Source organism: Sapajus apella, unplaced genomic scaffold (assembly GCF_009761245.1).
Source record: "Sapajus apella isolate SASKATOON/1434 unplaced genomic scaffold, GSC_monkey_1.0 scaffold35, whole genome shotgun sequence".
In the NCBI taxonomy this organism is placed as follows: Eukaryota; Metazoa; Chordata; class Mammalia; order Primates; family Cebidae; genus Sapajus; species Sapajus apella.
In genome coordinates this window covers 288,251-302,300 of record NW_022436975.1, presented here as the reverse complement: position 1 = coordinate 302,300, position 14,050 = coordinate 288,251, and the positions used below count along the sequence as shown (strand labels likewise).

General features: G+C 38.3%; 1 protein-coding gene across 4 annotated transcripts in view; it reads right to left on the bottom strand.

Annotated features, from left to right (window-relative positions):
* Positions 1–14,050, bottom strand: part of SPIDR (scaffold protein involved in DNA repair) — a 468,259-nt gene that overhangs the window by 300,418 nt on the left and 153,791 nt on the right. For 3 of the 4 annotated variants that reach the window (XM_032296341.1, XM_032296342.1, XM_032296343.1), the window contains one exon: positions 5,305–5,524. In XM_032296341.1, coding sequence (XP_032152232.1) covers positions 5,305–5,524 — 220 coding nt within the window. Of the gene's footprint in view, positions 1–5,304; positions 5,525–14,050 lie in introns of those variants that run through there. The other variant, XM_032296346.1, reaches the window with a different exon arrangement.

The window sequence follows — 14,050 nt, the reverse complement described above, 5'->3', positions numbered from 1 at the left end:
GGCACCTGAAAATAATTACAGTAGTAACATCAAAGATCACTTATCACAGATAACTATAATAGATAATACGAAACTTTGAAATATTGGGATAATTATTTAAATGTGATATAGAGACACGAGGTGAGCACATGCTGTTGGAAAAATGGCACTGATAAAAAGTACAACATGTGTGAAGTGCTATAAAAGCAAAGAAGCAAAGCACAGTAAAATGCAGTGTGCTGTATCTGATGTGATCGGCTGCAGGGACTCTGCTAGGAGGTTTACAGATGACTTAACAATATCAAGGAGTCACAGCAGCAACAGCAAAAACAAAACACATACCCTATACTAAAACAGTTCCTAAAACCTACTTTGAAACAACATCTGAAGTACATACCAAACTACACATATAACAGTATCTACTACATAGCTGTTTATGATAGTAAAAGAACCAATAGGTATCATATCCTGAGAATATGGAAAGTGTTTTTAAAACTGTATCACATTGTGCAGCCATAAAAAATGCTGAATGTGGTGTGATGAGACTGGCAGCATCAAAGACACCTTCAACCTTTACAGGTTACTATGGAAATAATATATCAAAAGGCTCAAAACCTGCTGGTATTCTATGACCAAGAATTTCTACTTCTAGAAATATTCTATGAACTAAATCAGAAGGAAAGTGTAAGTATAAATACTTCACCCAAGCAGTGATTAAAACAGCTCAAAATAGAAAGAAACCTTAAAAATCCTAAATAAGAGGATGTTTAAATTATCACATAATCATATAGAGGAATACTAAGTAGTGACTAAAAAGATGATACGAATGGACCAATGGAGAGGTATGCTCCTGACAATGGGGAAAGTCAGATTTCACTCTTCCAGCACACTGGGATATGTATTATGAGAAGCAAAGTATCTGGTACAGGGGATACCAGTAAATACTTCTGAATGAATAAGAGGTGTCCTGGTTGTCCCTGGATATACTCTCACACACTCAACCGCTTACGTGTCCTCCTTCTGGCATTAGTGTTCATGGCAGTATGTAATCAGGCAGATGGTTTCTACCTTTCTCTCTCCCCAGTATCATTATAGTAAATTCCTTCATTTGCTTTTTCTGGTATAACTGCATTCAAGTGGTGGGATGTTTCCTTGGAATCATTATAAAGCTTTCACTTTGCTTGAGTAGTAAAAGCTATTTATTCATTAGTTAATAAATGTTGAAACTATGAGACATGGGATTCATTATACTAGTTTATTTTTATATGTCTGAAATTGTATGGATTAATACATTTTTAATAAGTTGGTTACTGTTATATAATTCTATGATTATTTCATAATGCAATTAATTGGAGGCAAGGCATTTTACTTCTATCTTTATTTTCAGACTGCCAGAGGCAAAGCTGCATTACCTCTCATCGGAATCCAATGAGAATTTACTAGGCAATATTTACAGAGGGCTCTAAGCTCCTTGGGGTAAGCAGCCATTGTACCTAAACTCATATTTATTACTACAGGACAAATAGGAGCATCTAAAGTTTATTGATTCTTTAAAAAAAACACTGTGCCCATGTTAAAAAAGTTTACATGAACACAGAAGGGTGCTAGTGGGAAAAGGATAGCCAGCCCACAAGGAAAAATATATTCACTATGACTTGTTAAGTTTCCTTAAAAAAAATTATATATACATACATTTTTTTTGGGGGGGTGGGGGATGGAGTTTTGCTCTCATTGTGCAGGCGCAATCTTGGCTCACCGCACCCTCTGCCTCCCAGGTTCAAGAGATTCTCCTGCCTCAGCCTCCCGAGTAGCTGGGATTACAGGCATGTGCCACCATGCCTGGCTTATTTTTTGTATTTTTTAGAGACAGGGTTTCTCCACATTGGTCAGGCTGGACTTTAACTCTTGACCTCATGTGATCTGCCCGCCTCAGCCTCCCAAAGTGTTGGGATTACAGGCGTGAGCCACCATGCCCGGCCAAGACTAGTCCTTCAAAAAATTATTTTGGTTTTCTTTCATTAAATACGAAAGTTTTGTTTTTTTTTTTTTGGAGGTAGGGTCTTGCCCTGTCGCCCAGGCTGGAATGCAGTGGTGCAATCTCGGCTCCCTGCAATCTCCACCTCCTGGCTAAAGCGATTCATCCACCTTAGCCTGCCGAGCAGCTGGGACCACAGGCACGAGCTACCCATACCCAGCTAATTTTTGTAGTTTTAGTAGAGATGAAATTTTGCCATGTTGGGCAGGCTGGTCTCGAACTCCTGACCTCAACTGATCTGCCCGCCTTGGCCTCCGAAACTGCTGGGATTATTCCAGGCATGAGCCAATGTGAATGGCCTTTTCTATCTTCTTAAGTATTATATGCTGAATATACATAAATAATCTCTCGACAGCCTGCTGGAATTCCTGTGGAGAGCAACACCCAAGGGTTGTTTGGTAAGACCCAGACCTACAAACATTCCAAAGTCCAATGATAATAACTCATTTACTTGTAAAGTCTAAGGAGCCAGTGGGATTTAGAAATTCTTGGTCATATAAATCTTTGGAGATAAACTTGATCTAATTTTACTTCTCATAAGCCCAAGAAAATGTCCTACATTTAAAGCCTCTAAAACATCTTCCCTGAAGAAAAATAATCATATTTAGATATTTTTAAAAACTAGGCCATTTAATAAATGCATTTAACAACATATAAAGGTGTGCAAAAAAAAAAAAAAAATCAGAAGTTTAGAAGGAGCCAGGCCTTATGGCTCAGGCCTATAATCCCAGCACTTTGGGAGGCCAATGTGGGAGGACTGCTTGAGGGCAGGAGTTTGAGACCGGCCTGGGCAACATAGCAAGACTCTGTCTCTACCAAAAAAATAAAAGAAAAAAGAATTTAAAAAGTTGAGGGGAGAGGAAATTTTTAAAACATAATAACAATAAAAGGCTCTGCTACCACAAATAAACTTAGATGCTAATAAGAGAACTAAATTCTACAGGGGAGTAAAACTAAGGTGTGAACCAAGAAGATCTGAATGAGGACAGATTTGTGAAGGAGGGAAGGCAGTTTCAAGGTAAGAGAGGAGATGCTGATAGAAGTTCTGTGCTGCTGTGTGTTCCATGAACGCGGAGAGGGGAGCATCAAATCAGAACCCTGCCAGTGACTACCTTGAAAGCCCTACTCCATGAATGTAGATTAACCTATACTAATAAACCTATCAATCTGTTTTTAATCCAGTAAATTAAAACTAAAATTATAGAAAAATAGGCAGAATTACATAACTTACATAAAGATTATATATAGTCATTGGGATGTGTTAAATACATTATAATTGAATATTTAACAATTTTTAAAAATGCTGGAAGATTATACTCCAAATTGTTAACAGTGGTCATCTAGAATGAGTGTGATTAATTGAAGAGATGGGGGTAAGAGGATTCACTTTCTTTTTTTTTCTTTTTATTTATTATACTTTAAGTTCTGGGGTACATGTGCAGAATGTGTAGGTTTGTTACATGGGTATACACATGCCATGGTGGTTTGCTACATCCATCACCCCATCATCTACATTAGGTATTTCTCTTAATGCTATTCCTCCCCAATTCCTCCACTCCCTGCTATCCCTCCCCTATCCCCCTACTCCCCTACCCCCTGACAGGCCCTGGTGTGTGATGTTCCCCTCCCTGTTCTTTGTAAGGTATATATTTCTAAATTGTTTTAACTTTTACAATGCATATTTGAAAATAAATGTTTAAGGCAAATATTTAAAGCAAAAAAGAAAGAAAGCAATCATTAGGAGGAAAGTTGTAAAAAATAAGCTTAATGAGATGTGAGTAGTCCTATCAGTTATTGAAATACCACACAAAACTAATACTAGCATGTGCAAATACAGTTACATTAAAAGAGCTAAAAGCCCAAAGATATATGTAGGTATTTAGTACATGATAAAGGCAGCATTGAAATTGTATGAAGAAAAGACACAATGTTCAATAAATAATGTTGAGATTCCTAGTGGTCATTTTGAAAAAATAAAATTGCATTTACTACCTCACATATTACACATAAAGATAAATTCCAGGAGTGTCAAAGACTTAAATGTAAAATTTTTTAAATCCATGAAAGTATTAGAATAAAACATAGAATAAATTTTACACCTCATAGTAAGGAAAACCTTTCTGTCTATGATACAAAACCTAGAAGCCATAAAAGATGGATAAAATCAACCACAGAAAAAGAGAAAATTTCTGCTCATCAAAAACAAAGCAACAAAACAAATCCCTCCCCCTAAAAATGTCAAAAGTCAAATGACAAAACAAGGAATGAACTAAGTGCAATGTATATGACTGACAAGGTGCTTTTTTTAAAAAAATAACATAAAAAAGTTGGTAGAAATCACTTGGACAAATAGTTTAAGAGAAGAAAGGTCAAAAATTATCAATGGACATAAAATGAAATACAAGTGATTCTTAAACATGGAGAAAAATGCCTAGGCCCATTTTATATAAGAGAAATACAAGTTAAAATGATAAACACCGTATTTCCAATGTTTAACTTGGTCAAGATCAACAGGGTAGGTTTGTAAAGGAAAAGAAAACAGCACTTCATGCATTGCTGGTGGGAATGTAAAATGGCGCCATTTGACAAAGTCTGCTAAAATTAAGGAGGCACATATCCTCTGATCCAGCAATAATAATGCTTAAAAATTTATCCTATAACCCTTCCTCATAAACAAAATGAAAGCTTATAAAAAATTACCAACAAATTAATAATTGGCTCTTAAAACATGGGTGCTCAAACATTCCTTCAAAAGCAGTACAATTTTCTTCTATTCATGGTAAAAATCAACATCCCATTGCAAAAGAAAACAAACATAGTATCCTTTAAAATAATTTTTGATCCAATAATGATCATTTTTGTTCCTGCAATTCAAACCCTAGTATATCTCAGTTCATGCTTTTTATCCTTCCCTCTCAAGTGACTAAGAAATATTTAATTAATGTGTGTTATCCTATTGTCACATAATGCCTCTTAATAAAATTATTTTTCCAAGAAATATAAAAACAAAAACAGCCAGATCTTATAACACATCACTTGGGCAAGAATCTTAATATGGTTGTTTCCTCAACTCTCTCACCCCAAATTATTAGAAATCTGCTGACAGAAGTAGAAACAAACCATCAGAGACAATCCAGTTCTTCTCTGACAGAAAACCCACGTCCAATCCTGGCTCTCTTCCTCTGACATTGCTCTATGATAAAGTGACAAAAATGTTCCTGATAAAAACGTCTTTTCTTATGAGGCTGACTCACAGTTGGCGACTGCTGGATTCAGTTCTGCGCACTCACCAGGGAGGGAAGATCCGGACAATGTCCTGGGGACGGCCCCTGAGATAGCCTGCAGTCTCCTTGGTGAAGAGAACTTTCAGGCCAGCTCCAGGCCTGGAGGCCACACCTCGGGAGAGGCTGGTAGCTGGTGGCCCCAGTAACTGCTCACACATGGCAACTTGCATGGCACATTCCTCATGTAGCTCTAAAATTTTCACAGTTAATACACCGGATTTTCTACCTAGAAGTTGAAGAAAAGAATAAAGCAAAAATGAAGTCAAAAGACAGATAATTCAAGTGTGAATAAAGTGTCATGAAAAAAAGATCCACATACAGATAGCACTCTTTGCCTGGAGAAAATGGTCTCCACATTTTGCAAAGTAAAACAGAGATATTACCATGTTCACTGTAACAATGTTCTTTAATCAAAATAGGCTTGCATGTTGCATTTAATATATGCATTTTAAGCAACATAAACAGTCTCTGTCATGAAGAAATAGTTTTGCATAAATAGAAACCTTAGACCCATCATCTTAAGGAGCACGCTTTTACTCCAAGTCTCAAATCTTTTGATAACCACAAGGAGAATATGGCTACTGTAGATTCTTCTCCTTCTTAAGGATGGACCTTCTCATGATCTGTTATTCCCTGCTTTGAAAGCATGTACGTTACTAGCTAGCTGCAACTGTTCCAATGATCAGAAAGGCTAACAGTGAAGAGCTATGTGGACTGCTGGGTATTAGAGCTCTAGATTGAAATGGGTGGATTTGATCTGGATTCAAGTACTGGTTTCCCTGTTAAGTTGGCCAAGTTCTACAGCATTCAACACTTCAATGGAGATCCTGCCACCTGTCCCAGGGAACATTTGTTGGGATTAAGTGAGATAACTAAAGTTTAGAGTGTGCATAGCCTCTACCCCAGAAATCCTGGGTAGGTACCCAGAAACTGTCAGAGGCACCAGGAGTCCTAAACAAGAATACACATCTCAGTGTTGTTTATACGAGTAGAAAACTGCACCCAGCATAAATCAGTAGGATGGGCAAACCATGGTGTGTTCACATAACAGAACACTGTATGGCACTTAAAATGAGGTGAACCAGATGTGTAAGTTATCAGATAGAGAGGTCGTAAGAAAAGAAAGGGGATAAACAGGATATGTCGAATATGACATCCACAATGTAATTTTAAAAAACACAGAAATCAATGCAATATTGTTTATGAATACAAGTATAAAAATATAAATAGAAGGATTCACAGAAAAGTCATGAAAGCTACTGTCTCTGAGGAGAGAGAAAGAGCAGTATGACTCAGGAGGGAACCCAGAAGGTTTCAAATTTGTGTGTCATATTGTTTCTATTATAAAAGTATGAGAAACAAAAAAAACGAAGGATTAACATATGTTACTAATTCTAGGTTGTGAGTATGCTTATGTGTTTCTATTACTCTCTGTGCTTTTTAAGTAAAAAAAATGAAAAAATACACAAACTGAGAAGAGCAAAAATGAAGGGTACAACATACCATCTTGTTAAGAACAGACACTCACCAATATGAGTTTCTCTACCAGTTCAGCCAACTGGTTAATAGTGAATAATAAAAATTGGTATTTAAATGGTGCTAAGATTTTAGTTGTACAGTTTAATTATGTTTCTATTTCTTTCTCTCACTTTTTCTTCATTCATTTCCCATTCAACCTCAAATTTTCCATCCCTTCCCTTATCTAGGAGTCCATGGCACATGCCCATATACTGGGCCCTGGGCCACATTGCCTCCCCTGAGCACTGTCTTGGACAACTATTACTTAAGGCAAGAAAACAGAATGAGGGAAGGATATGAACAGCATAATGTACAAGCAGCATATGAACGAGTTTCTGCGGGTCACGCTAGGGGAGGGAACAAAAGAGTGAAACCAACTTGTAAAGAAAGGCACTAAGAAGTGAACACACAGATGCTCTGCCACAACAGGTGTTTTGTTAATGAAAGGTAGCTCATCTTTAATTGATAAATTGGAGAAAAAAATCAGGATAATAAGGAGGTCACTTCAGCCCATAAAATTTTTCCTCAGCAGGGCAGCCAGAGCAGTGTGTGTAGAACTAGAGTCTCCAGAAGCAAGGGAAAAGCCCTAGATTTAGGAGCTATAGTTGCTGCAGGAGCATTTTGAGACATAATTTAAGAATTGCTGAACTTGTACCTATACTCAACTCAGGGCTCATCCCCAACATGCACAGGCCTGAAGCCTCCTCTGTAACCCACTGACAGCAGCAGTTGTCAGGGCTCCATGGCCACTTCTGCTCTCAAGCACCCAGTGGTCTGCTCAAGTTCAAGTGTGCCAGCTGGGCACAGGCGTTTGGTTCTGCGCACTGCAGTATCTGCCATGGCAGCCCCCAGCGATGCTCAGCTGCCTGCCCAAGCAGCACCAATTCTCTTCAGATCTAATTCTTGTCACGGCCAGCTCCATAGACCCTGACAGATTTTATAAATGCAAGCTATTATAGAAATACATAAAATATTTTTATAGAAGAAATATTGACATACCTAAGATGTATATACTGCCTGACTACCGTTTCTTTGAAGATTTCCATGATAAATCCTGACAATATTCCAGAAACTATGAATTGTGATTAAGATCTATAGCACCAAATAACTTGCAGAATAACATTTTATGATGTTAGCTATCACCGCAGCGCTGCACAGGACAGCTCATGTGGTGACTAAATAGGCCTTGGAAGCAATACCGAGCGGTGCTCCTATGACCGTGCCACCAGGTTGGGGACAGGGCTACCCTCTCCACCGAGCACTCTAAAGCTCTTCCTACAAAACACCCTCCAAGGCCTTCCTTACCAGGAGAAAATAAAGCAGGGTAAGCTCCTCCTTGTCTGAGAGAGAAAAAAGCAAGGGCAATTTACACTAAAAATGCGCTTGAGGCAAGCTTTTATTTTATTTTTAGAGATAAGGTCTTGCTCTGTCGCCTTGGCTTACTGCAGCCTCAATAACCTGGGCTCAAGGGATCATCTCACCTCAGCCTCTCAAGTACCTGGGATGACAGGCTTGCACCACCAAAACATCCAGCTAATTTTCATATTTTTTTTTATAGTGATGCGGTCTCACTTTGTTGCCCAGGCCGGTCTTGAAGTCCTAGGCTCAAGTGATCTTCCTGTCTCACCCTCTCAAAGCGCTGGGATTACAGGCGTGAGCCACCATGCCTGGCAGAAGCAAGCTTTTAATCTAAGCAGGGGATATACTCATTTTACAAACAAAGAACAATGTGTTGCAATTAGATGACTAGTACATAAAAGGCCATTTTGGTGCTACCAGGCAACATTTTCCGTAACTGCTACAAGACAGCCAAAATATCACCTTGTCCAGGAAGATTTTTCTGATTCCCAGCCAGAAGAAACTATTCCTTCCCTTGAAAATTTCCAAATACTTTATCTATGTCTCTCTTACAAGAGCGTCCTCAGTTTTAAATAGGGACAGTAGCAGCTACCCCAAGAGCACTAAAATCACAGATGTAATGCAGCAAATGTACCACAAGGTGCCTGGCCTGGCACACATGCAAGGATGGCAGCCACTGTCACTGCCATCAGCTCTTCAAGGCATTTTCAAGGCCAGTCTCTTACTTGATCCACAACAACCCTATGAAATAGGTAAGGAACATATCAATCTCCCTTTTTGGCAGATGAGAAAACTGAAAAATAAAGCTAAGTTGCTCACATGACTTTCTGAAGAACAGAGAGGATGACTGGAATGTCTAATCCGAGTAATCAAGTATCCTTACAAGCCAAGGACCAAAATATCTCTCAGATAAATGCCAATTAAGAATACGAAATTGTGAGTGATGGGTTTTTTTCCCCCCTACCTCATTAAGCTAAGACATAGGGCTTGTTTAAAATGCAAAAATAGACAATGCTTCAGGTTGAGAAATGGACTCTGTGAGATCTATTGCTGTGGCTGGACACAGTGAGGGTTTCAACAGAACTTGTACTGAAAAAGAGGATACCTAGTCAAATGCTAATCACCAAAGAGAAAGTGCCGCAAAGAGACCACAAATACTAATATACAAAGACATTAAATGATTAAGAAACAGGAACAGAAAGATTTAATAAAGAAGACACACCAAGAGATCTAGTAATTTCCATCCATGCATATGCCTAGCAGATGAAACAGAGTTCTTAAAGATGGATAGTATTTAACTTAAAGGATAACATTTGCTGAATAAATGCATGAATGACTTATTTAATCAGCTAACTGCTCTTTGAAAAGTCTTTGGTTTTAAATAACGAAGAGGCCATACATAAAAAAAGTCTAAGCACATGACTGAGCATGGTGGCTCACACATGTAACCCCAGCACTTTGAGAGGCCAGGGCAGAAGGACAGCTTGAGGCCGGGAGTTTGAGACCAGCCTGAACAGCACAGTGAGATCCCCAACTTTACAAAAATAAAAATAAAAAAATTAACCAGGCAATGGAGTATACTGGAGTTTCAGCTACCTGAGAGGCTAAGGCAGGAGGGTCTCTTGAGCTCAGGAATTTGAGATTATAGTAAGCTATGATCACATCACTGCACTAACTGGCCTCCTTATTCAAATACCGGACTCACAGAGTGAGACCCTGTCTTTCAAACAAAACAAAACAAAACAAAACAAAACAAAAAACGCCCCACATCACACTTACTCTAAAACTGACCACATAATTGGAAGTAAATTAGTCCTCAGCAAATGCAAAATAATGAAAATCATAACAAACAGTCTCTAAGACCACAGTGCAATCAAATTAGAACTCAGGATTAAGAAATTCACTCAAGGCTGGGTGTGGTGGCTCATGTCTGTAATCCCAGCACTTTGGGAGGCCTAGGCGGGTGGATCACTTGAAGTCAGGAGTTCAAGACCAGTCTGGCCAGTGTGATGAAACTCCATCCCTAATAAAAATACAAAAAATTAGCTGGGCGTGGTGGCACATGCCTGTATTCCCAGCGACCAGGAAGGCTGAGGTAGGAGAACTGCTTGAATTCGGGAGTAGAAGGTTGCAGTGAGCTGAGATTGCACCACTGCATTCAAGCCTGGGCAACAAGAGTGAAACTCCATCTTAAAAAAAAAGAAACACATTCAAAATGGCACAACTACATGGAAACTGAACAACCTGATCCTGAATGACTGCTGGATAAATAATGAAATTAAGACAGAAATAAAGATGTTCTTCGAAAGCAGTAAGAACGAACATGCAACATACCAGAATCTATGGGATACATTTAAAGCAGGGTCTAGAGGGAAATTTATAGCAGTAAGTACCCACAAGAGAAGCAAGGAATGATCTAAAATCGGCATCCTAATGTCACGATTAAAAGAAATAGAGGAGTAAGATCAAACAAATTCAAAAGCTAGCAGAAGGCAAGAAATAACTAAGATCAGAGCAGGACTGAAGGAGATGGAGACACAAAAAAACCCTTCAAAGAATCAATAAATCCAGGAGCTGTTTTTTTTTTTTTTTTTTTTTTTCAAAAGATCAACAAAATAGACAGACTGCTAGCCAGACTAATAAAAAAGAAGAGAGAGAAGAATCAAATAGATGCAATAAAAAATGATAATGGGGGTATCACCACCGATCCCGCAGAAATACAAACTACCATCACAGATTACAACAAACACCTCTATGCACATAAACCAGTAAATCTGGAAGAAATGGATAAATTCCTGGACACTTAGACTCTCCCAAAACTAAACCAGGAAGAAGCTGAATCCCTGAATAGACCAATAACAAGGTCTGAAATTAGGGAGGAATTAATAGCCTACCAACCAAAAAAAGTCCAGGACCAGACGGGTTCACAGCCAAATTCTACCAGAGGTACAAAGAGAAGCTGGTGCCCTTCCTTCTGAAAGTATTCCAAACAATACAAAAAGAGGGAATCCTCCCTAACTTACTTTATGAGACCAACATCATTGTGATACCAAAACCTGGCAGAGATACAACTAAAAAAGAAAATGAACACTGATGCAAAAATCTGCAATAAAATACTGGCAAACCGAATCCAACAGCATATCAAGAAGCTTTATCCAACACGATGAAGTTGGCTTCATTCCTGGGATACAAGGGTGGTTCAATATATGCAAATCTATAAATGTAATCCACCACATAAACGGAACCAAAGACAAAAACCACATGATTATCTCAATAGATGCAGAGAAGGCCTTTGACAAAATTCAACAGTCCTTAATGTTAAAAACTCTCAATAAACTAGGTATTGATGGAATGTATCTCAAACTAATAAGAGCTATTTATGACAAAGCCATAGCAAACACAATATTGAATGGGCAAAAACTGGAAACATTTTCTTTGAAAACTGGCACAAGAAAAGGATGCCCTCTCTCATCACTCCTATTCCACATAGTGTTGGAAGTTTTGGCCAGGGGAATCAGGCAAGATAAATAAAGCATATTCAATTAGGAAAAGAAGTCAAATTGTCTCTATTCGCAGACAATATGATTGTATATTTAGAAGACCCCATCGTCTCAGCCCAAAATCTCCTTAAGATGATAAGCAACTTCACCAAAGTCTCAGGATATAAAATCAATGGGCAAAAATTACAAGCGTTCCTATACACTAATAACAGACAAACAGAGAGCCAAATCATGAGTTAACTCCCATTCACAATTGCTACATAAAGAAAGTACCTAACAAGTTGAATAAAATACAACTAACAAAGGATGTGAAGGACCTCTTCAAGGAGAACTACAAACCACTGCTCAAGGAAATAAGAGAGGAAGCAAACAGATGGTAAAACATTCCATGCTCATGGTTAGAAAGAATCAACACTGTGAAAATGGCCATACTGCCCAAAGTAATTTATAGATTCTATGCTATCCCCATCAAGCTACCACTGCCTTTCTTCACAGAACTGGAAAAATACCACCTTAAACTTCATATGGAACCATAAAAAAGCCCGCATAGCCAAGACAATCCTAAGCAAACAGAAACAAAACTGGAGGCATCATGCTACCTGACTTCAAATTGTACTATAAGGCTACAGTAATCAAAACAGCAGGGTACTGGTACCAAAACAGAGATATAAGACCAAAGGAATAGAACAGAGGACTCAGAAGTAACACCACACATCTACAATCATCTGATCTTTGACAAATCTGACGAAAACAAGCAATGGGGAAAGGATTCCCTTTTTTAATAAATGGTGCTGGGAGAACTGGCTAGCCATGTGCAGAAAGCTGAAACTGGATCCCTTCCTTACACCTTATACAAAAATCAACTCCAGATGGATTAAAGATTTAAACATAAGACCTAACACCACAAATATCCTAGAAGAAAACCTAGGCAATACCATTCAGGATATAGGCATAGGCAAGGACTTCATTACTACAACGCCAAAAGCAATGGCAACACAATCCAAAATAGACAAATGGGATCTAATTAAACTAAAGAGCTTCTGCACAGCAAAAGAAACTATCATTAACTATCATTAGAATAAACGGCAAACAACAGAATGGGAAAAAATTTTTGCAATCTACTCATCTGACACAGGGCTAATATCCAGAATCTACCAAGAAAACAAATTCACAAGAAAAAAACAACCCATCAAAAAGTGGGTGAAGGACATGAACAACACTTTTCAAAAGAAGACATTTATGCAACCAAGAAACATGAAAAAAAGCTCATCATCACTGGTCATTAGAGAAATGCAAACCAAAACCACATTGAGATACCACCTCACGCCAGTTAGAATGATGATCATAAAAAAATCAGCAGACAACAGATGCTGGAGAGGATGTGGAGAAATAGGAATGCTTTTACACTGTTGGTGGGAGTGTAAATTAGCGTGACCATTGTGGAAGACAGTGTGGTGATTCCTCAAGGATCTAGAACTAGAAATACCATTTACCAAGAATTATAAATTGTTCTATTATAAAGACACATCCATATGTATGTTTACTGTGTCACAGTTTACAATAGAAAAGACTTGGAACCACCCCAATTGCCCATCAATGGCAGACTAGATAAAGAAAATGTGGCACATATACACCATGGAATACTATGCAGCCATAAAAAAGGATGAGTTCATGTCCTTTGCAGGGATACGGAATAAGCTGGAAATCATCATTCTCGGCAAACTGACACAAGAACAGAAAACCAAACACTGCATGTTCTCACTCATAAGTGGGTGCTGAACAATGAGAACACATGGACACAGGGAGGGGAACATCACACACCGTGGCCTATTGGCGGAGGAGGGGAGGCTAGGGAAGGGATAGCAGGGAGTGGGGGAATTGGGGAGAGATAACATTAGGAGAAACACCTAATGTAGATGATGGGGTGATGGATGTAGCAAACCACCATGGCATCTGTATACCGATGTAACAAACCTGGACATTCTGTACATGTACCCCAGAACTTGAAATATAATAAAAAAATAAAAATAATACTAAATTGAGTAAATGACAGAATAACAAAATATGTCTGTGACTACTGAGTTTAATGAGTTTTTTGCTGTTGAAATACACAGGTAGCCAGGGTCCAATTACACTCATGTCAAGTCTTCCTAAGTAGGTTATCTTTAATTAATATCTATTATGAGAATAACAAATAACTATACAAGAAAGGACACAGTGAAGCAAGGTAGTATAAGAGATACTGAAATTATTCTCTGATAGAGGATAAGTCTTTCTAACAGAAATACTTTTCATCACATAATTGTTGCCACTAATGTTAAGTTGTCAATTTTCCAAACACTGACCACACGGCAATTTGGAATTTTCCGCCTAAA